We start from the raw sequence: 19800 nt of genomic DNA, 5'->3' as shown, positions 1-19800 counted from the left end.
CATTCCGAGATCTAGAAAGCTGTGGGGGAAGATCTAGAAAATGTGATTTTTGAAGTATAGGGAAAACTGAGGCACTCTGCTCAGCTAAGAGGCAGCAGGGAGGCAGTCAGCCCCGTTTCTTGTGGAAAAACATGGTGGGCTCAGCATCAGTACCTGAACGGAAGCTATAGAGGGGCTGGCTTCATCATTTTAAAATGAAGACCATCCAAGGAACACGGTTGTTTGAAACCAAGCGGGTGTGTGATATTAGGTGATACTGAATTCCTATCCCTGAGGATGTCCAGAGCCAAGCAGGGGTGGTCTGGGATTGGGAATATGCTGCTGAGGAAATTCCTGTACTGAGTGGAATGGCTAAGGGTGATGTGGGACGTTTGTTTCAGCCAAGATAGGCTGTTGGTCTGATCTTCAGGGTGGGTAGATTAGTAGTGTGGCCTCACCCAGACTTCAGTAGGAGAATCATGAAACCTATTGAGGAATCGTCTGTAATGGAGAGGAACGAGAGACAAGGGCACTCCCCACCTGATTGGCAGGTAGCTCCAACCTCACAGTAGATGTCTGTCCAAGATCTTGGAACTTGAAGCAGTGTCCTGTGCTTAAAATTTCCTGCTCCGTGGGGGTCACTCTGATGCTCGATTTATCCACTTTCACGGGTTTCTCTTTAGCATCCTGGCTCACTGAAATTCTTCCCTTGGCCTCTGACCTTAAGGATAGCATGGCACGTTCTTAACCTCCACCTAGGTCTCTTGCGCTGGCATCTCGAGCTGCCCTCTTCTTCTAGCACAAGATGAGCCCAGTTACTTCCACACAGCTCGTTGGAACAGCAAGTTCTTCAGAGTCCTGCCTCCCACTGTCTTCCCAGGTGCTCCTCGTGAAGGGACTCTGGCCAGCTCACAGTTGCCACTCAAGACCACAGCTCCTTTCCCAGCTCCCACTTAGAAACGAGGTCCTAAATCTGCTCAAGCTAGAAAGTTACGCAGCAACGCTCCCCGATGCAGACTGATGTTGTAGGAGTGAGACGTGGTGGGTGGATCCACAGTACTTAGGGTCTGAGCTGCATCCCAGAAACACAGCCGCTGACCCAGAAGTGTGGGCTCATTGGAAAGGGTGAAAAGGGGTGACCAGGAGGGCGTAGGTGTCTGCAGGGGGTGGAAGACCAGGAAAGCAGTGGTTGCTGGGGTCAGCATGCCATCTCTTTTGCTTCCCAGATTTCTACTCCCTTCCCAGGTTGCAGGGATTTTGAGACACTGTGCATCCCTTCTTGGCTGTCAAGCAGAAGTTTCAGGCATTCACACATCTGAGGTGGTTTCCTTAAGACAGAGCCTTGGGTTTGATTTCTTGCAGCCACACGAAAAGCAGAACCGCTGTGCCCTGCTAGGCAGTCCTGTCTGGCCTGTGTGTTTGAAGGCTTCCTTGGAGCTGTTGGGAGCCCTTGGCATCTCCTTTAAGACCTTGCATCTGTCTCGATGTAAAACCTTTCTAGAGCTTTGAATTCTGCACAGGGAAACAAACAAACAAACTTTCTTCCTTCTTGTCTCTTCTTGGTCAGCGGTGGCGGGGGGGGGGGGGTGCGGGGGGGTGCGGGGGGTGCACTGGTGAGCTTCCTCATTTAGGAACCTCCATCTGGCAATAGAGAAGATGGGGACAGATTAGCCTGATTGTCTGGATGCTGAGATGAGTCATATCTCCAAGACACAGAGGCCACACACTGGGAATGCAGTTTGATACGACAAGTCATCCTTCTTTGTCAACCGGGACATTTTTAGCAAGATGGTAAGATACTCCACATGCTCTGGATACCTGTTGGCTGAGAGGCGGGGTCTATGCCAGACGTCCCATTCCCTCGCCCAACTCTGGCTGTCTTTGCCTGGTTTTCTGTGGGCTGTCGGGGCTGCAATGGCCGTGAAAGTTCAAAGGTCTCTGTGTGTACATGTTTCGGTGCATGTACAAGTGTGTATGTGCATGTAGAGTCCAGAAGTTGATGTCTCACCATTTCCTCCATTGCTCCCTACCTTATTTTTTTTTGAGACAGGGTCTCTCTGAATCTTGCTGGCTTTCATTTGCCAGAGATCCTCTTGTCTCTACCCTCCCCAGCGGTGCTAAATCCATTTTTTTTTAAAAAAAAAACTATAGATGCTGAGTCTTCATGCTTGTGTGGTCAGCACTTTATTGATGAGAGCCATCTCGCCAGCCCCAAAGTTCTGTTTTTGCAAGCAACGGAGATATTCAGCTCATTTTATTCTGAATGGAAGCTACTGTAAGCCCACAAGCAATCCCTCTTCCTTTCCAGTGCCCCTTCACCCAAGGTGCATGTAGAAGCACAGATGATTCAAGCTGGAGGGGCTCTGAAGCCGTCCCTCCCATGCCTATCAATCACCCTGGGAACTTCTTAAAATGTTTCCTTTACAGAGTCTCTGGTGGGGCCCAAGCTTTCAGGGACTGTGGGTGTCACCAGTTAGAGGAGAGCAAAGATTCTGTTCAATGTGGTTATTTCATGGATGTGGAAGCTGAGGCCCAGAGTGTAAGAACGTTTGTCCAGGGTCATAAGTAGAACCCTGTTCTTCCCACTTGCAGTCCATCTACATGAAAAAGAGCCTTCTTCATTTTAAGCATTACTTCCTGAGCAGGCTCAAGGCTCTTGCAAGACTCTCGGCACCCTACCTCAATCTCACCCACGGTCAAGAAGGAAAGACCTCTTGTCCCATCCGGGTCCCTTAATTCACAGCCTGAATCTTCCATTTCTGATGAGGTTTCTAAAGTGACTTATTCTTTTCAGGAAGTGTTAAAATATCATCGCTGTCTTAAGAAAAAAAAAACCACATCAAAAAACGGGCAGGGCGCTCTTTAAGATACAACCATGTTTTGCTCCACACTAGAACTGTTAAACCCACTTGGCAGTTGCTACTCTGTCTGGCCTTGGGTGTTTTGAGAAATGCTCCGGGGTCTTCCTCTTCTGCTATGTTCCGATAGAGGCCACGCTCCAGTGTGTTGGCTACCCCTTAGTCTCCGTGCTTCCCAGAGAACCTCAAAGTCACTCAGAATGGCACTTGAAGTGTCAGGGAGATTCCCAGTGGACAAGGACACCAGGGACTGGCCTGGGGCCAGTAGGAATTGGTTTGAGAGTCTAAGGCTGTCTCCACTCTGTCCCCTCCTGCTGGCGGGAGGGCAAAATGCCATTCTGGGGACAAGGCCATCATGGCGACAGGGTGTAAAAGTCTCTTTGAGGCCAAAGGAAGGCAGAATGTAATGGGAAGTCAGGAAACTGCCTTTTATAGGCATGTTCTTTTCTTCCCCCCTTTTCATCCAAGTTTACTCCCTGCAAAAAGTGCCACGGCAAGACATCGGGTCTGTAGGTTGGGGGCATAAGGGCAGGCTGGTGGCACTGCAATACCCCTTCCCCCATCTTGCCTGCAAGTTGCATGACCTGCATCGGAATCCACAGGGGGGCGGGGGAGAATCCTTTCAGATCCTGGATGCGGTTGAATTCAATGCATTTTGCTTCCTCGCCTGCCCTCACCCAAGCTTGGGGAGGAGAGCGCCGCTTTCTTCTGCGTGTGAATGCTGTAGTGTGTCTGCCTGCTCGGACTCCCCTAACCCTTTCTTCTCCTTTCCCACAGCCAAATCTCAGACTTTCTCAGGAAACAGCTCTCATTTGACATATTTATATTTTATTTTTATTTTTTTAAAAAAACCTATCAAGACTAAAAGCGTGGAATATACTTCTCTCCCGACCTGGTCTAAACTTGCCTCGAAGGCTGCACCTGTTTTGCGCCCCTACCAGGAAGGGGTGTTTGGGGGGAGGGAAAGAGGGAGGTTCTGCGCCCCCCAAATCCGGAGAAAGCAGCCCTCCCGCCCCCTCACCCGGCTGCCAGCTCAGCGCACCCGAGGGCTGAGCCTAAGAAGCCGACCTCTGACGGCGCTGGCGTGGCGCTTGCCAAAAAATGCCCTTTGCATCTCAATTTCCCGACCGTTTCTTTCGCTTGTATCTCTCGCCCAGGGCCACCTCGGTTCTCCAGCGCAGTCTTGCAGACACTACTTTCCCCTCCATTCCTTCTTTCTCTGCTCCCTGCTTGCCCAAGGCGGAACCCAAAAGGCACCACCAAGAAGGAGCAGCGGGCATGGGGGCACCCAGCGTGCCAGGTCCCGCAGTCCCCTCCCAAGCCAAGCCCAGATCCCGGGACTCTCGATTACCCAAATGAGTGTCATTCAGGTCTAGGCACATCTGTGGCCGGCGTCCCTGGCTGCCTCTCTCGGGTTCCTGTGCGCTCCTGTTCCCCGTCACTGTCCGCGAGCCTGTGCCCCTCACCCAGGCTGGGGAGCACCCCGGGTCACCTCGGCCGCACTCATTTCACTTCCTCCCGCGGAGGAGATTGCAGCAAAACCGGGCAGCACAAGGGCCAAAAAGTGGAAGGGAGAACGCCTTTCGTGTCGCGCATCCAGCTTGCCAACTCTCCCTCCCCAGCGCCGACCCTCGGAATCCCAACTGCAACTTTTTCCCTTCCGTCTTGGTTTCCCCTCGGCTGCGGCGAGCGGTCGCGGGGCCGCTAGGCGTGGGGCGGGCGGGCAGCGGCGCGGCTACGGGTGGCGGTACCGGCGAGAACCGAGAGCCGGCGAGTGGGTGGGTGGGTGGGGAAGCAGGAGGGAGAGGACGGGCGGGGAGAGAAAGGGGTGTGGGGAGGGGAGGGAGGGGGAGATTCCGCTCTCCTGCCTCTCCCAGCCCGGGCGGGGGGCGGGGGGAGGAGGCCGCGACGAGGGAGGAGAGGAGGGAGGGGAAGAGGGAGGGAGGGAGCCGAGGAAGACGCTCCGATAACCCGTGCGTTTCGTAAGGCTCGGAGCACTTGTACATTTCTGCAGGCGCGTAGCGAGCCATTCGCGGCGGCTGCTGCTGCAGCTCTGACTGCATCTTCCTCCTCCTCCTTCCTCCAGCTCCACGCGTGTGTATGTGAGTGTGTGCGAGTGTGTTTTGCAGGTGTGCCCGTTTTAATTCTGCCCAGGAGGTGGGACTTGGTGACTTTAGCACCATTTTTTTCTCTTTTATTATTATTATTTTTTTGCCTTCCCACCGACTGTTGTTGCAACCCTGCAAAGTATCGGAGTCGGAGAGTGCGCCTCGTTTCCAGAGCTCCTGGACCCCGCAAGCCGGCGAGCGCCGAGCCGGCCACCATGCCCGGCAGACCGCGCCACTAGGCGCTCCCCGCGGCTCCCACCCGGCGGCGGCGGCGGCCGCGATGGTTTCCGACGCTGAAGGATTTTGCATCTGATCGCTCGGCGTTTCAAAGGCAGAGGCCCCCCTCCCCCTTCCCCCTCCCTTGCCGTCTTTGTTTCCTTCCCCCCCCTGCTCTCCCCACTCCCCCCACCCCACCCCCCTCTCCTCTCCTCCTCCTCCTCTTTTTTAGAAGCAGCGATCGGAGATGGATGTCTCTCTTTGCCCAGCCAAGTGTAGTTTCTGGCGGATTTTCTTGCTGGGAAGCGTCTGGCTGGACTATGTGGGCTCGGTGCTGGCTTGCCCTGCAAATTGTGTCTGCAGCAAGACTGAGATCAATTGCCGGCGGCCGGACGATGGGAACCTCTTTCCCCTCCTGGAAGGGCAGGATTCAGGCAACAGCAATGGAAACACCAGCATCAACATCACGGACATCTCAAGGAATATCACTTCCATGTAAGTCAGGCGGCCGCTGCCCAACCCGCCCCCCCTCCACTCCACGCCCCAGCTCCGCGTCTCCCTCTTGCCCGCCCGCGGCCCGGGAACCGGCCCTGCGCTCCCCAGCTCGCCTCTGCTCGCAGCCTGCCGGGCGCGCGTCAGGCTCGCCCTGGCTCGGGAGATGCTATAGGGCTGCGTGTTCCAGGTGACTCCTGCCCTAGCCAGGCGTGATCGGATGATGCTGGTGGGTACCTCTCCCTGGAGAGGACCCTTCCGGGCGGAGGGCACCCGGGGCCCAGCTCCTGTCCCTGTCTCCACCCTCTTGCCGGCTCGTTTCGAGGGTGCGAAATGGGTTCTTTGCCCCCCACTAAATAGCAACAGTTTGGCCACGCTCAAGTGGTATAAAGTAGAAGGCGGCTCGGTTTCCTGACAGGCGGTGGCGGATAGCGGCAGCAGAGGCAATGCTTAGCTGAGAAGGGAAGGTGACAGATAGGGACTGCTTGGGTATCAGTTGAGATTTTTTTTTAACTCTTTCCTTTTGGAGACAGCAAAACGTGCCAATAAGTAAACAAGTTGGGAGCTTGCTGCTCCCGAGGAGACTTCGGACGTGTTCAGGCCGTCATGGACGCCTACCTCCTTGCTTTTCCTTCCCCCCCCACCCCGCCGCCCTCTCCAACCCCATTTTGGGCATTTCCGAGATATCCCCCCCCTTTCCCACCCTCTTCTGCATCTGAGCGCCTACAGACCCTTTACTGGCTTGGGCTTCTTTAACTGCCCAGGATAATTCTGAGTCAGGCTGCTGGAGGGAGAAGAGAGGAGGACCCGTGTTTTGGGAAGGAGATTCCTTCTACAATTCTGCGATTCTGTTTATTTCAAAAATTGAACTCTGCTTGGCGTTTGCCTGGTTTGCCCCGTCTGAGTGGGACCTGCGGTGGCAGTGGTGGCCTGCTCTTTTCTTCTTGTTGTGTTTCTTTGGTAGGGATAGGGACCAGAGGCCTGGGAGGGAGAGAAAGGAAGAGCTCAGGCAGCCTGAGCCGGCATAGGCATAGCATTTCTTTCATCCCTCAGCCAGGTGACCACCACCCCTCCTACCCTGCTGCTGCCCCCCCCTACACCCTCAAGGGTATGAATGCCCCTGGGATGTTCAGAGGATACCTCATTGCTTTTTGTCCCAGGGCTTCTAAAGGATGGATAGAAAGGTGGCCAGGCTCTGGGGGAGGCATTTAGGGTAGATCTTTTCCTTGGGGACAAACTGGAGCAAGAAGGGACTCAGTGTGCTACGACACTGCCTGCTCAGTGTCCACCTTCTTTTTGCTCCAGCCATTGCCTCAGGGCTACAAAGCCGGAAGGAATTGCAGTCCTTGCCCTCTCCAGAGCCCACCAGCCTTCTTGGTTCTTGCAGCTTACACTTTGAGGGAAATGGGCAGACCTAGGAGATGTCCCTGACTCCTGGTCCAGGGGACAAGCCTGACCCATATCTTAGCTCTACTATTCACTCCTTACCACCTTCAGCCTGACTGAGGATGACCAGATAGACAACCAAGGGGGAAGGGGAAGGGAGAGGAGGAAAATGAAAAAGCCTCTTCCCCCTCACAGGCCACAGTGCCCATCCAGTAAATCTGAGGATGCCAGGGGCAAGGTCTGGAGGGGGCTTGTCAGGGAAGCTGGTACCTGGACGTGCACCCTCTGGGGGCCTCTGGGTGGAGGGATGGACGGAGCAAGTGTAGTGGCTTCTGCTCTGGAGCTGGGCTTGGAGAATTTCAGGTGATTGGCTGTGCCAAGGGTTGGAGAGTTTGGGAGTCGGTGAGCTGTGTCTGCTTGTTCTCTGCTCCATGGCTGTGCAAATCCCAGGGAACCCTCAGGGAGGCAGGGTTGATCACAATCACATAGGCTCTTTTTGGTCACACAGAGATGTCACACCTCTAAAAAGGAGGCTTGGGAAAGCAGTTCTACAGGGGAGAGTAGGTTTGGTCTTTCCTGGAGACATTGTTGGGAGAAGGGGACACAGGTGGCCTCTTGCTCCCCTCGGGCATTAGAGATCCCCAGGAAAGTGCCAGCGGCAATATGAGCAGGGAGTGGATCAGGAGCCCCTTGGCATGTGCTGGACTCTCCTAAATCCGCCTGACACCACAGAGTAAGTGGTGGGGGAGGTCAAAGGTCAGGGGTTGGATGACCCCTTCTCACCCCATCTTTCCCCCAGTGTCCTATTACGTGTGTGTCTGGTATTGACTAAAACTCAAGGGCCCAGACTCCCAGTCCGGAGGAAGAGAATCTCAAGATGGGAGGGGAGTCCTTCTCATCCAGGGATGAACGTGCCCTCATTCCCAGCGTACCCCTTTAGAAATGAAAGATTACGGGAAAAGGGAGCTTTTCCCAGGCGTAGCATCTGATTCTAGCATTGAACACTGGTCTGCCTAACATCCCAACCAAGGCCCTACTGGAAGGGGTGGGTGCTCGAAGGCAGAGAGGAACACAGGGCAAGGGAGGGCTCAGCCATCGTGTGGCCTGGGAAGGTGCCCTTCAGCTATGTTTCTCGAGGTATGGGGTCAGGAGGGGCATGGCCTGTGAGCCTGGACCTATGGGTGATGGCATGCAGCTGGACAAATTCTGCGCACGGACAGACAGTTTCTCAGGCTGTTCTAAGGTATCCTCAGATAGTGAACTCTGAGTGGAGCTTTTAGACAGACACGGTTTGTTTCCTCGTAGCCCCAATTCTCTTGAGGTGCCAGTTGTGGTGACTCTATCCATCCAGAGCTTTGAGTGGAAGAAACCCTACCCTCTTGACCACCCTGTTAATATGAGGGGGAAATGAGCCGCGAGACTTCGGGGAAGAAGTGTGGGTCTTGCTTCCGTTCATAGTCCCGCTGCTCCAAAGGACGCCCCCCCCCCCCCCAGTTCCCTTCCTCCCTTCGGTTCCATTTCTGTTCCAAAGGGCAGCCTTTGTGCTACTGTAGCTCTTAATACACCATAGACTCATCCAGAAGGGTCCATGGGCAGCCACACCCTACTAGGCTCTGACGACACAAAGGCCGGAGGGTAGTGGGCCAAGATGGTGGCTGCCTGAGACTGCCTCCTTAGGCCTAGCCTACGGGGTTGCGTTGGTCTGGGATAGTATGTCCTTTGAGTGGTTGGACGAAGATGGAGGTAGAGAGAGTGCCTTCGCTGGGGCAGATGTTCTTGAGATGGGTTGCCTGGACTTGCAAAGACCATGTACTGGTGGCTGGGCACTGAGCTGCCATTTGTATATTCACCTGAATTGCCACAGGGTTCTAGGTGTTTGGCAGGTTCTTAAGTTCTGTATTTCCCATTCCCTTGGAAAAACTCTCTGCTGATGGAAGGGTCATCTGGGGCCTCGGTTCGCTAGGCTGCTCGGTTCTAAGGACTGAGATGGGTGACCCAGTCTCGACAAAAGCCTGCCAGAACTGGAATCCTAGTTAAAGTATGAGCCAGGCCCTAATGGCTCCAAGGCCCCGGTAGTTAGACAAAGGGTTCAGAGCCCCAGGATTGGGGTTAAGCCTGAGAGAGATAGATGGAGTTGAAACGGGCCTTGGAGGTGCGAGTTGAAAGGGATGAGGTTATACCCTGGATAGAGTGATCGCCAGGAAGGTAGCCGGAGCCCTGGACTTCTTTGGTGGCAGAATTTCATATAGCGGTCAGGTTGTTGGTGGGCGTGAGCATCTCTCGTGACCTAGAATCAAGTTCAAGTATGCCCAGGATGCTAAACTCTCAAAGTACCCCTGGGGCCAAGGACACCAGCTTTGAGGCTCTCTGGAAGCTGAGAAGTTTGAACACATCTTGTGGAACTCTGGTTGCGGCTTTGAGAGTCAGCACTTGGATGGCGGGACCAGGAGGGCTGAGATGAGGTCTGGGAGATTCTTTAAGGTCCTGCAGGGTTCCAGTTGCTCTCTATGCCTTGAAACCCCAATCCTTGCCCGGGCAGACTTGCCACCTGACCCTTCATGTTTGGAAAGGATGATGGTTTCGTTCCAGATGTGTCTTGGGTATGTGGTATGTATCTATGGCCCTTCCTGTGGGTGGCTCTTACCAGTGTCATGACATTTCTCCCACCTCAGCGCCCCATTGAGTGGCTCTTGCAGCGATCACGTGCTTTTGAGGGGCACAATGGCAGTCTAGGAATAAGGAAAGAACAGGATACAGTGAATTATAACTTAGCTTTTCCCCATCTGCCTTGGGATGTCCTGGATTGCTCCAGGCACCCACAGCCTGCACATCTAACTATGAATCCAGGCCTTGGGTCAGAGTGTCCCTTCCAACTCGGACATCTGTCATCTCAGTGCCAGGAAACATCCCCCAGGAGGTTTAGCCAGGCCTCAGTTAAGGGCCCCTCTTGGACGATTGTAGTGACTCTGTGATACCACCAGGAGGAGGGCATAGGCGAGCTCCCCCTGGCTGTGAGCCACTGCCTTTTCCCCATCTGCTTTCCCACTTCTGGAAAACCCAGGTCACCCAGAACCTGCCAGGATTTGTGACACAGGACCCTGTTTGTCATGAACGACCGAGACCAAACGCCACACTTCAGACTGTTTGAGGGTCCCTGACCTTTCCTTAGCGGTTGAGCAACTGACTCCATGACTCGCCTTCCCATCCCTGGGCCCAGGCCTAGAGGAGATGTCCTTGTGGAGATGTCCTCCTTGTGCTGGAGAGAGGTCTCCACTCTGTGTAGGAAAATATTAGAACATCCATCTCAAATTATTCTTGCCGATAACGGGAGATATTTAATATTTAATGTACGGATTGGCGATATCTAAGCATATAATAACTTAATAAATATGAGTGTTTGGGGGTTGTAAGATAAATATTTTATTGCCAAATCATGCATAATCAGAACAACATGGCGCCCTTGGTGTCAGTGGAGGACTCCGAGTTTGAGAGGGAGTGGGACAGGAGAGGTGATTTGGGGGTCTTTGGCTATTGCATGCAGTGCTTTGATGAAGTGGTTTGTTAACTGGTATGGAGAGAGGGGATGGAAGATGGGACCTGACTCAGTGGGCACAGGTGTATTCAGTTCTCTATCTCTGTTCCCAATGCTGGAAATACCCTTCCCAGGGCCAGGCCATTGTGCAAATGACACTCTCTACAGCGGAGTCATGTCTATACAGAGTTCCGCTAGTCGTTTTTATCAGAAGCCTCAGTTTGCTGTGGCTTAGCTTGTTTTTGTAAGAGCCATTTAAGTTATATAAGCAGGGCAGATTATTCCCATTTTACAGATTCATCAAACAACAAGAGCGGAACCAGAGTCTTAGGTGATTAAGCTACCATAGAGGTTCCAATGGAAAGAACCAGAGGAGCTGGAAGAGCCCACAGCTGTTCCTCAGTGCGTCTCCACTGCTGGTCTAGTTCCCACGGCTCCGTTGCCCTTGGGCTGAACCTTTAGCTGGGTATCCTATGGCCTATTTTGCTAAAGGTCAATGAGGAGGATTTTCCTCTAGAAAGCTCTTTTGACCAAAGAGCAGCATTACAGAACCACTGCGCTCTGAGGGACTTGGAGAGGGTGGCTGAGGGTCATGCCTCTGGCTGATGAAGATTGTGTCACCCGGATCTGTTGGGGATCCGCTGGGATGGCCCAACCAGAGTCCAAGGTCATTCTCTGAGTCCTGCCTGGCCTCTGCTTTGAAAAAAAAAAAAACATAACCACTTTCTGGTGGCTAGGCGTGGGCAGGTTTCTTTCTGATGGTTGTCAAGAGGGAGAACTCAAGTGATCCCCTTCAGCAAGAGTTCTCTGGAGTTCCCTCTGGGGGAGGCCCAGAGTTTCTGCTTCTCTTGAGTTTAAGGTAAGGTTCTGTCGAAGTCAGAATTGAAGGGCCTAGAAGGTTGTAAACAGGCCTTCCTCATGTTCCCTGGGCCTCAGGGGCTTGAGAAGAAGGGACTCTGCTGAGTTGCCCAGAATGTTAGGGGACCTCTTTCCCCAGTGGCACCCCCAGGTGCTGGTATGGCCTCTTGTACTACCTTGCGTCCTGTTTGGGGGGACTCTGTCAAAGCCAGAGCCTCCTCCATGCCTGTGTCTCCCTCGGGGGCAATGTTTCCAAGTTCAGGGTCCCCAGAGGCAGCAACTATGTGAAGCTGGCAGCTCCAGGGCTCCTTGCAGTCTGAAGCCCCCGCCAATTTGAAATAAACTCAAGGAGGACTCTGCTGAGCTATTTACATGGATGACTGGGGAAAGGGGAACTCAGAAGTTTTGGGGGGCTTTTCCCCTGGTCTCAACTTCTGTCTCTGGTGTCCTTGCCTGGCTTGTTCCGCCACAAAGGGACCAATTTAGGGTGGTAGAAGGTTCAGGATTCTAACTCCAAGCAGGAATCATCAGACATGGAGACTTGGGCAACTTCTTTATCTCATTGCTCTTCAGCCTGGCTTCTCTTGAGCTGTACCCAAATGCCTTTGCTCCCCTGGGCCTCAATGTCCTTATCTGTAAGATAAAGATAATAAAAACTAATACAGGATAGCACTGTTGAAGCTCAAGTGTCCTGTGTCACAGCCTGATGACAAGAAAGCTGTCAATATACGGTCACTAACAAGAGCCAGTTCTTACCGAGGGCTCAGTAACCGACCACAGTGTAGAGTACCAGATAACTAGCTACAGTCACCATTTATTCAACACCTACTGTATCTCAGACACTGTTCCAATCCTGTCAATTAAATGTACATCAGTCCTGTTTGTAGATGGGGAAGCCAAGTCTAAAGAAGGAATTCGGTTTCATACAGCCAGTAAATGTTGAAGTGGCCTGACATTTAAATATTGTCTATTGTCTATATTATTTTGTATGCTACATATATAAGTGTGTATGTGATTGCATCATAGACATGCAGATACACACGTGAATATAGTAATACATTACTCTTAATAGTAAATTAGTAAATATAATTGTAAAATATTACTCTTGTGACAAATTAATAATAAAACAAGGGAATTGACGCGGAGGCCAAGGAGGGCCTCGAGGTTTTATTTCCTATCTTTCCAGTCCCCTGGGTGAGAAGTGCCCTGGCTGGTATTGTAGGGAAGACCAGTGGGATATTGCAAGGGATGGTGTTTGAGCAACAAAGCCCCAGACTTCGAATGGAAGCAGAGGCTTTGGTTCTTCCTGATCTGTTTCCAAAGTACTGACCACCACCCTTCTTCCAGGCATCTTTGGCTTTTCCACATTGTCCTGACCTCTGAGGTCTACCAAATGCCACAGTAGCCCAGGTGCAAGCTGTGGCTGGCAGGGATGCAGGAAGCGGCTTGCTGGGTAGTAGTTTTCCCCTCTCTGGGTTGAATCCTGGTCATCAGGACAGTTCATGATGCTTATGGCCAGAGAGAGCCTGGCAAGGGGAGGAGAGGGCTGGCTAACTTCTCTTAGTCAGAGCTTTGGGGTTTCCAGAGCTGTGGTTGGAGCAAGCAGAAGGTGTATGGTGGGAAATCTGAAGGGCTGGTCAGCTAGCGTTGGAAGCTGATGTTGGGAAGGTTATTCCTCAAGGGGGAATTCAGGATGCTCCTGGGCCTTCATCTTGCTGCTTCTCTGTGTTAGTAGTCTTCATTCCCTCCAGCCCCCTCCTCTTGCTGGACTCTCCACCGTTCTTGTTCATAGATGAGGCTTCTGTCTCCCCATAGGAATAAGCCATGGCGGTGAGAGGTGACTACCGATGTCCCCATGGAGACAGCTGGAGGGTCTTGAAGAAACCTTGCTGGGCAAACCCTGTTGCTGCCGCCTCTTGATGCCATGTCCCAGAACCTCTGCGGCCTCACTTTCTACCCTTGCAGTGGGGTCATCTAACACTCTTTCCCACAAGGTCACTGGGCACCAGTAAATAAATGGATGGTTTGTCTGACCTCCTTCGCAGGATCTGTGGTCAGACGAGTGCCCTGTTGTTTCCATTTCTGGGTGACTGGGAGGATTTGAATTAGGGAGATGATCAAGACTTTGAACCATAAATCAGGAAAAGGAGGTGGGGAATAATTTGGGCTAAATCCAATTTTTCAGAGGAAGAACTTGGCAGACGGATGAATTGATATGCCGCAGCAGAGTGAGCTAGGAGCACCAAGCAGACGAGGATGCTGGGCCTTGCAGCTCTAGGGTTCCTACCCCCACCCCCGTTGATGTCTGCACCAGAGGCTCAGGGATTGCAGAGGCAGGAAAGATTCCCGAGTTTCCCTGGAAAGGTAGAAACGAAGGGAGCAGTTTGAGACTCAAAGTCCTAATACCGGGGCTGCCTGCAGCAGTACATTGTGCCGTGCGTGCGCATCTGGGGGCGTCTTTGTGCACGCACAAGTGCCTCTTCTCAGTGTTCCCTGCGCATCATGTCTGAGGTTTCTGTAAACAAACGTTAAAGCCGCCGGCTTCCAGCTTTGCCGAGATTGTCTCTGTGTAGACTTCTGATAGCCACCAGAGGGCAGTATGATGCACGCGTCGATCCTTGGCGGGTGGTTTCACCAGGAGAGAGCTGGAGCTGGGATAGCGGCAAGTGGATTGCCAGCTTGTATTTTTGGAGCCTGCCAGGAGTCAGGGCTGAGTTTCTGGCTGGGAGGGCGTCACTGTATAGCCGGCCCTATTTTCGGTGTATCTGTGTGGTCCAAAGATGTGATACTAAAATACCATTCTGCCTATTTTGTCTTAGGAGTCACTAACTCCGTGGGAGGAGGCTGTAGAGAGCCTAGGCTAGAAGGAACAACCTCTCCTCACCTTATCTAGTGTCAGAAGCAGCAGGAGGGAGCAGAGCTCTGGCTTGGGCAATGGAAATGAACTAAAGGGACATATGTTCCTGCTCAGGAAAATCTCAGGCTTGATGGGGACACCGAAAGCTGACAGTGACCCTGGAGTCAGTGCCTTGGGAGAAGTGAGCCTCATACACCCCTTCCCTCAGGCTGCTTGATCTGCTGGCCTGAGTGTGAGCTTAGCTTTCACCCTTCGCTGCCTTCCACCGAACTGGGCAATTACCAAATGCCAAGTCAGTGTTCAGTAAATATGATACCCCGGCATTTTACAGGGGTGGGAGCTCAGAGTTGTCTGATAACCCCTGGGGACCCCAAGTGTGCTTTTTCCTGGATACAGGAGTGGGTGCCAAAACGCCCCCTTTGTTAGTCGTTGACTGCTGTGAGTGATACCCACTGGTTTCCCCGTCTCTTTCTGGCAGTCCTGGATTTGAGTGGGATGCTTGATTTCCTGTGCTCACTGGTCCATCAGCGGACCTTGCCCCCAACTCTAGAAGCTGCTTATCTTCTCTGTGCTGAGCTCGTGGGCCCAGGGCCCAGGCATACAGACGAGGCACTCTTTCTTGTGAGCCATCCCTGCCCACCAACATCTTCTTCACTCTCTTTTCAAGGCAGAACCACTGGGAAGCAGGAATGGGGTGAACATCTGTAGTACTCTCTCCTAGCTAGGGTCCTTTGCATGAAGAGCCATGTATGGATGGCGGTTACAAATAGATGTTCCTAATTATGACCCTGCCACTTATCAGTGGTGACCCAGACTGGCTATTCATTTTTTTTATTTGACTCTTGATTTCCTAATATGAAAATGGTCATAATAAAAGGGCCTAGAGTTGCTGTAAGATCGCCCCGAGGATGCGGTGTGTGGGGTGGCTCCTGATGCTGCTTTCTCCCCTCTCATTCCTCCTGTTCCCCAGAACAGCATTCCAGACCGGCATCTTCACAAGCAAGGGTATTTTCAAGCCCTTCATCTGTTCTTCCTACTTCTGGTATTTCCCGCATCCTGTTCACTTTGCATTCCCTAACAGATTCATCTTCTCTTCGGGGTTCAGTTAGAAGGGTTCCCATGCCCCCAGGTTTTCAGTTGTCCCCCCCCCCCCCCCGAGAGGCAGCTCAATGCAGCTCCAGGAGATTAGGAACTTTGGCTCAGAGACCTTTCCTCCTTTGGACCCAGGCAAGTCCCTCAGGAGTCTGTTTCCTTAGCTGAAAATTGGGCAGGTTGGGTTATGAGGTGCCTTTCATAGTCAGGGGTACAGAGGCTGAGTGGTAAATGGGAACTTGGAGGAGGTGGGGAGCAGTGACATTTGGGGGGCTCTGGGAGATATGGATGAAGGGATGTTGGGGGTAGTCAGCACCTATACATAGCGGCTGGAGACATTGGGAGCGCCACCCCAGTGTACAGTTCAGGAAGGGGACAAGCAGCTGAAGTATGTGTCTATCATCAGGACGGGGAGAATATGATATGACACCTGTCTGGCCTATCAAGGGTCAGAGGGCTCCAGGCAAAGCCTTTTCCCTGCCTACCTTCCCTATCTCTAGCCCCAGGGGTTTGGATGATAGAAATCTTTGACCAGGTTAAGTCAGGAGTAGATATAGTCCTGCGTGGCTCTGTTGCTATACTTGTTCTATATTATTTGCCATTCACTTATGGATTTCCTTTTGGTTCCTGTAATTAGACCAGCCGCAGAGGGGGCTCAAGGACTTGCCCTGGAAGGAAGAGTTTAGGTATTCAACGTGGCAGGAGCAACCCTAAATCCCTCCTGTCCAATCCTATCCATCAAGTAAATTGCGCCAGTTCCATGTTAAACCACAAGAGGGCATTAGACCACGATTTCTGCTGTGTAGGTGCTATGTAGCCTATTGTGATTGCTCCTTTGAGAAAAGTCGGCTCTGTACCTGGTCCCTTCCCAGATGCCAGTAACTCTGAGGTCATGGCCAACCAGCTTGATTTAACCACAGGTCACTGCACTGACTGAGGTCTCAAGGGAGGTCTATTTGTGCAGCGCAAAAAAGGCCATTGAATTTGGTGTCAGACTAAGGGTTCCAATTAGTGCTCTTCTTGCTTGTTTAAATGATGAGTCAAGTTACTTAGTTTCTCTGTGTACCTTTTTTTTTTAAATCCACGTGAAAGGTGTGATGTTACAGGGGGTGTGGTTGGGAGAAATTGCCGCAGGAATTAAATTGCATGATGTGTGGAAAGTCTGGAACACCGTGGATTCTCAGTGACTGGCCTTTTTTCTGGAAGAAGGATCAAACTAGGTCATAGCCCTGTGGGGCTGATAGGGTCATTTTGCCCTTTCTTTCACAAATAATCTGTGGTTCCAATTCACTAGGGGAAGCAGCGCTACCCAGTGGCTGAAGTGAAGAACTGCAAGTCTTGGGTAGGTGTTGGATATTGTGGTGATCCGGGGTTCAGAGCCTCCATAGTTGGTATTTGCACTGCTTTAATTTCTGGGTGCTGTGGGTGATTTACTGAGGATGTTAGCATGACAAGAGTCGTTAGTAGTGTTTCTTGCCTGGACCTGTAGGATGAAGTCACGAATGGACTAACTTTATTGTCCCAGATAATCCTGGCATCTAATGTTCAGACTTTTCTTGGGGCTTCCTAGGGCGTCTCTCCCTCTTCCTTCCTCTTCCCCATCCTTGATGGTAGGTGTTCATATTTTTGAGGAGCTTTAATATGTCTGCTTGGTCTTGGCTAAGAGATTGGAAAGCTTGTGGTCTGTGTATCTATCTGGAAAACAGGGCTGCGCTGGTTGGCTAGCAGGTGCTTCCGGGTTGGCTAAATATCCTTTGCTTGGTGTGTGTACGGGGTGAGGTGAGGGGGGTCAAGTAAAACCTGTGTACTGATAACAGCTAAACCCAGGTTCTTCAGGTGATGCATACAGCCTGGAGAAGGCAGGGGACTTCTCTTAGTGAAGAAGTGGCCCCAAGGCTAGAACCGGGGTATCTCTGGATCCTTACCCCTCTTCACCTCTTCCTGTGTGTACCTGAGACCCAGGAGGGAACCTTGGCAGGCGTGCAGGCTCCGGAAGTTATTTAATATCAGCTTTACTCCAGATTGTGTTTCTGACTCCCTGCCACTTCTTAAGTGGCAGTCATTTTAACAAATGGGGCGAGAAGACACTGAGTGGGAAATAACATGAGGGGAGGGGGGAGGGGTAAGGCTCTGGGGGAGAGGGAGTTACAGTCCCTTGGCAGACACATTATCTCAAATGCACCCAGGAGGGAGTAGCGTGGAAGAGAAGTGAGGGCCCCTCATAGTCCCTAGCGGTAAATGGAGGACTACCTGGGAGAGTCTGGGTATCTTACTTTTAGGATCTAGGGTCATCGGTTCTAGCTCTCCCTCTTTCACGGAAGCTCCCTGTGCTCTATGGAGGCTTCTGGCTTCTGTCCTTGGGGTAGCTGTTGATGGGCAGGGATCATTTCCCCAAGGACAGTTTTCAAAGCACACATCAGACAAAGAACTGGTTGAGCCTGATGCTGACACTTCGGCCCACTGTGAACCCCGAGCTGGCTGGGCGTACACTGTGTGGTACCCAGGTGTCTGGCACTGACCTCGTTGTCTAGAGTCTCCTAGCAACTAGGCTATGGAGGAAGAAGGAACAGCTGTGCTAGCAGGGCCAGCTCTGCCCTTCCAGTGGTAGGAAACAGAAGAAAGGGAGACCCCTGTTTGTCACCTCGGTCCCTGGCAGCAGTCACAGGCCTGATAGGATGCAAAGCTTTGGGGTCCAACATTGAGAAAATAAGCATTGTTTTTCCCTCTCGCATCTTAAAACTAGACAGGTGACCTGTGGCTCTTCAGAGAGAGGATCACAGCTAATGAAAAGTTCAAAGGAAAGGTGTGTGTGTGTGTAAATATGGGTTCCCTGAGATAGAGAGGGCATAATGTTCCTAAATGGAGATTTAGACATTCCTGACTTACTTGCCCCAGGTCCTTTGAATGTTGGTTATCAGTGTTGTGAGATGCCAGGCTGGGGCCTTTTGGCTGTGAAGTTGGCCCCCTGGCCCTGTTCTTACCCACAGAAGCCTCATGGCATTTTAGGAAGACGAGGAAGGGGAGTTCCATTTCTACTGTGCCACTCTGTGTATGTGAAGCAAAGCTCTAGAGACAAGTGGCTTACTTAGAAGGCAAATCCCAGGACTCTAGAAGGAGAGAGAGGACATGAGGACACCGGAGACCTGTGTGTCCTGTGTGCTCTCCGGTAGACAGATGTCCCTGGTTCCTCTTTCTTCACTTGTCTATCTGGATATTTTCTCAGTGTGGGGCTATTTGAGGGCCTGTGATGGGCCAGCTGTTTCTGTGGAAGCCATGAGAAAGCGATGCAAGGGATGAGCAGACATAATCTGAGCTGTCCCTGTCATTTTAGGATGCGCAAGGTCGGGCATCAACTCTCTGGGTCTCTTGCCTTTAGCCCTGGCCCCTGCCACTTGGGATCTACCTTAGAGGATAGGAGAGGGCCAGAGGTGACACAGAAGATCCTCTCAGACCCCAGGGTCAAGTTCCTAAGGGAAATTCTATCCGAGGGTTGTGGAGTCAGAAAACCAGATGGGTAGAGGTGAGCCTGGGTGACAGGGGCTTAGGTAGGGGTACAAGGATGGAGGAGAGACGGGTCTTGTGTGCTGTTGAAGAAGAGGACTCCATCTTTCTGCCTCAGCACCTAGGTATACTCTGTAGCCTGAGTGATCCTCAACAGTCCTCACCCTCCTCCGAATCTCAGTCACAGGGGAACAGATCTCCCGTCTGCTATCTGAGATTATTTGTGGATTTATCTCCCATCCTCATAGAAATACTGCCTAGTCTTTCCTGTTCCTTGAGCCCCATGCCAAGGCGCCAATCCAACTCCTGATCTCTGCGCAGTCTAGGCCACTCTCTCAGGCTCCCTTCTAGCATCCTTGTCTACTCAGGGGCGATCATGGGACAGATGACATTGGCATGGCTTCTGCTCTGTCTCTGTAGTGGGCTTTGTGGAGAAAGACCAATCAACTAGAGCAGGCTCATTTCATGTCTTCAAGCTCTCCAGAAGACTTCTTGGGTTGCCGATGGTGCACATGCCTGTCGTTGGATGTTGGGTGTGATTTCTGTCCATCCTTCCATACTTTCCATCCTTCCATGGGTCTTGAGCTCTGCTCTCCTCTTACTGGAAAGATATTTTGAGGAAACTTGAATTCATGGATAGTGAGAGTGACCGTGTTCCACGAGCAATTTGAAGGTTCTTTGCACGACCCACAGAACCTCCAGAGACAGGTGTTACGACAGCCATACACCCTTCCTCTGAATAGCTTAGGATCACAAGCGCTTTGGATTTCAGACTCCTTTCCGATTTTAGAATATTTGCATTTATATAACAAGATACCCTGGGGCTGAGACTCAAGTCTGAACATGAAATACATTTATGTTTCATATATGCCTACTACACATAGCCCAAAGGTTATTTATACGACATTTTTTAATAATTTT

The 19800-nt window shown here is 51.9% G+C and overlaps 1 protein-coding gene across 5 annotated transcripts in view; it reads left to right on the top strand.

The window, feature by feature from the left end:
• Positions 1 to 5148: 5148 nt before the first annotated feature.
• Positions 5149 to 19800, top strand: part of Ntrk3 (neurotrophic receptor tyrosine kinase 3) — a 355416-nt gene continuing 340764 nt past the window's right edge. The window contains exon 1 of one of the 5 annotated variants that reach the window (XM_075952949.1): positions 5149 to 5656. In XM_075952949.1, coding sequence (XP_075809064.1) covers positions 5409 to 5656 — 248 coding nt within the window. In that variant the 5' untranslated portion in view covers positions 5149 to 5408. The remainder of the gene's footprint in view (positions 5657 to 19800) is intronic. The other 4 variants (XM_075952946.1, XM_075952948.1, XM_075952951.1 and 1 more) reach the window with 4 other exon arrangements.

The sequence above is a fragment of the Microtus pennsylvanicus genome, chromosome 18 (genome assembly GCF_037038515.1).
Source record: "Microtus pennsylvanicus isolate mMicPen1 chromosome 18, mMicPen1.hap1, whole genome shotgun sequence".
In the NCBI taxonomy this organism is placed as follows: Eukaryota; Metazoa; Chordata; class Mammalia; order Rodentia; family Cricetidae; genus Microtus; species Microtus pennsylvanicus.
This window is presented reverse-complemented; position numbering and strand designations above follow the sequence as displayed.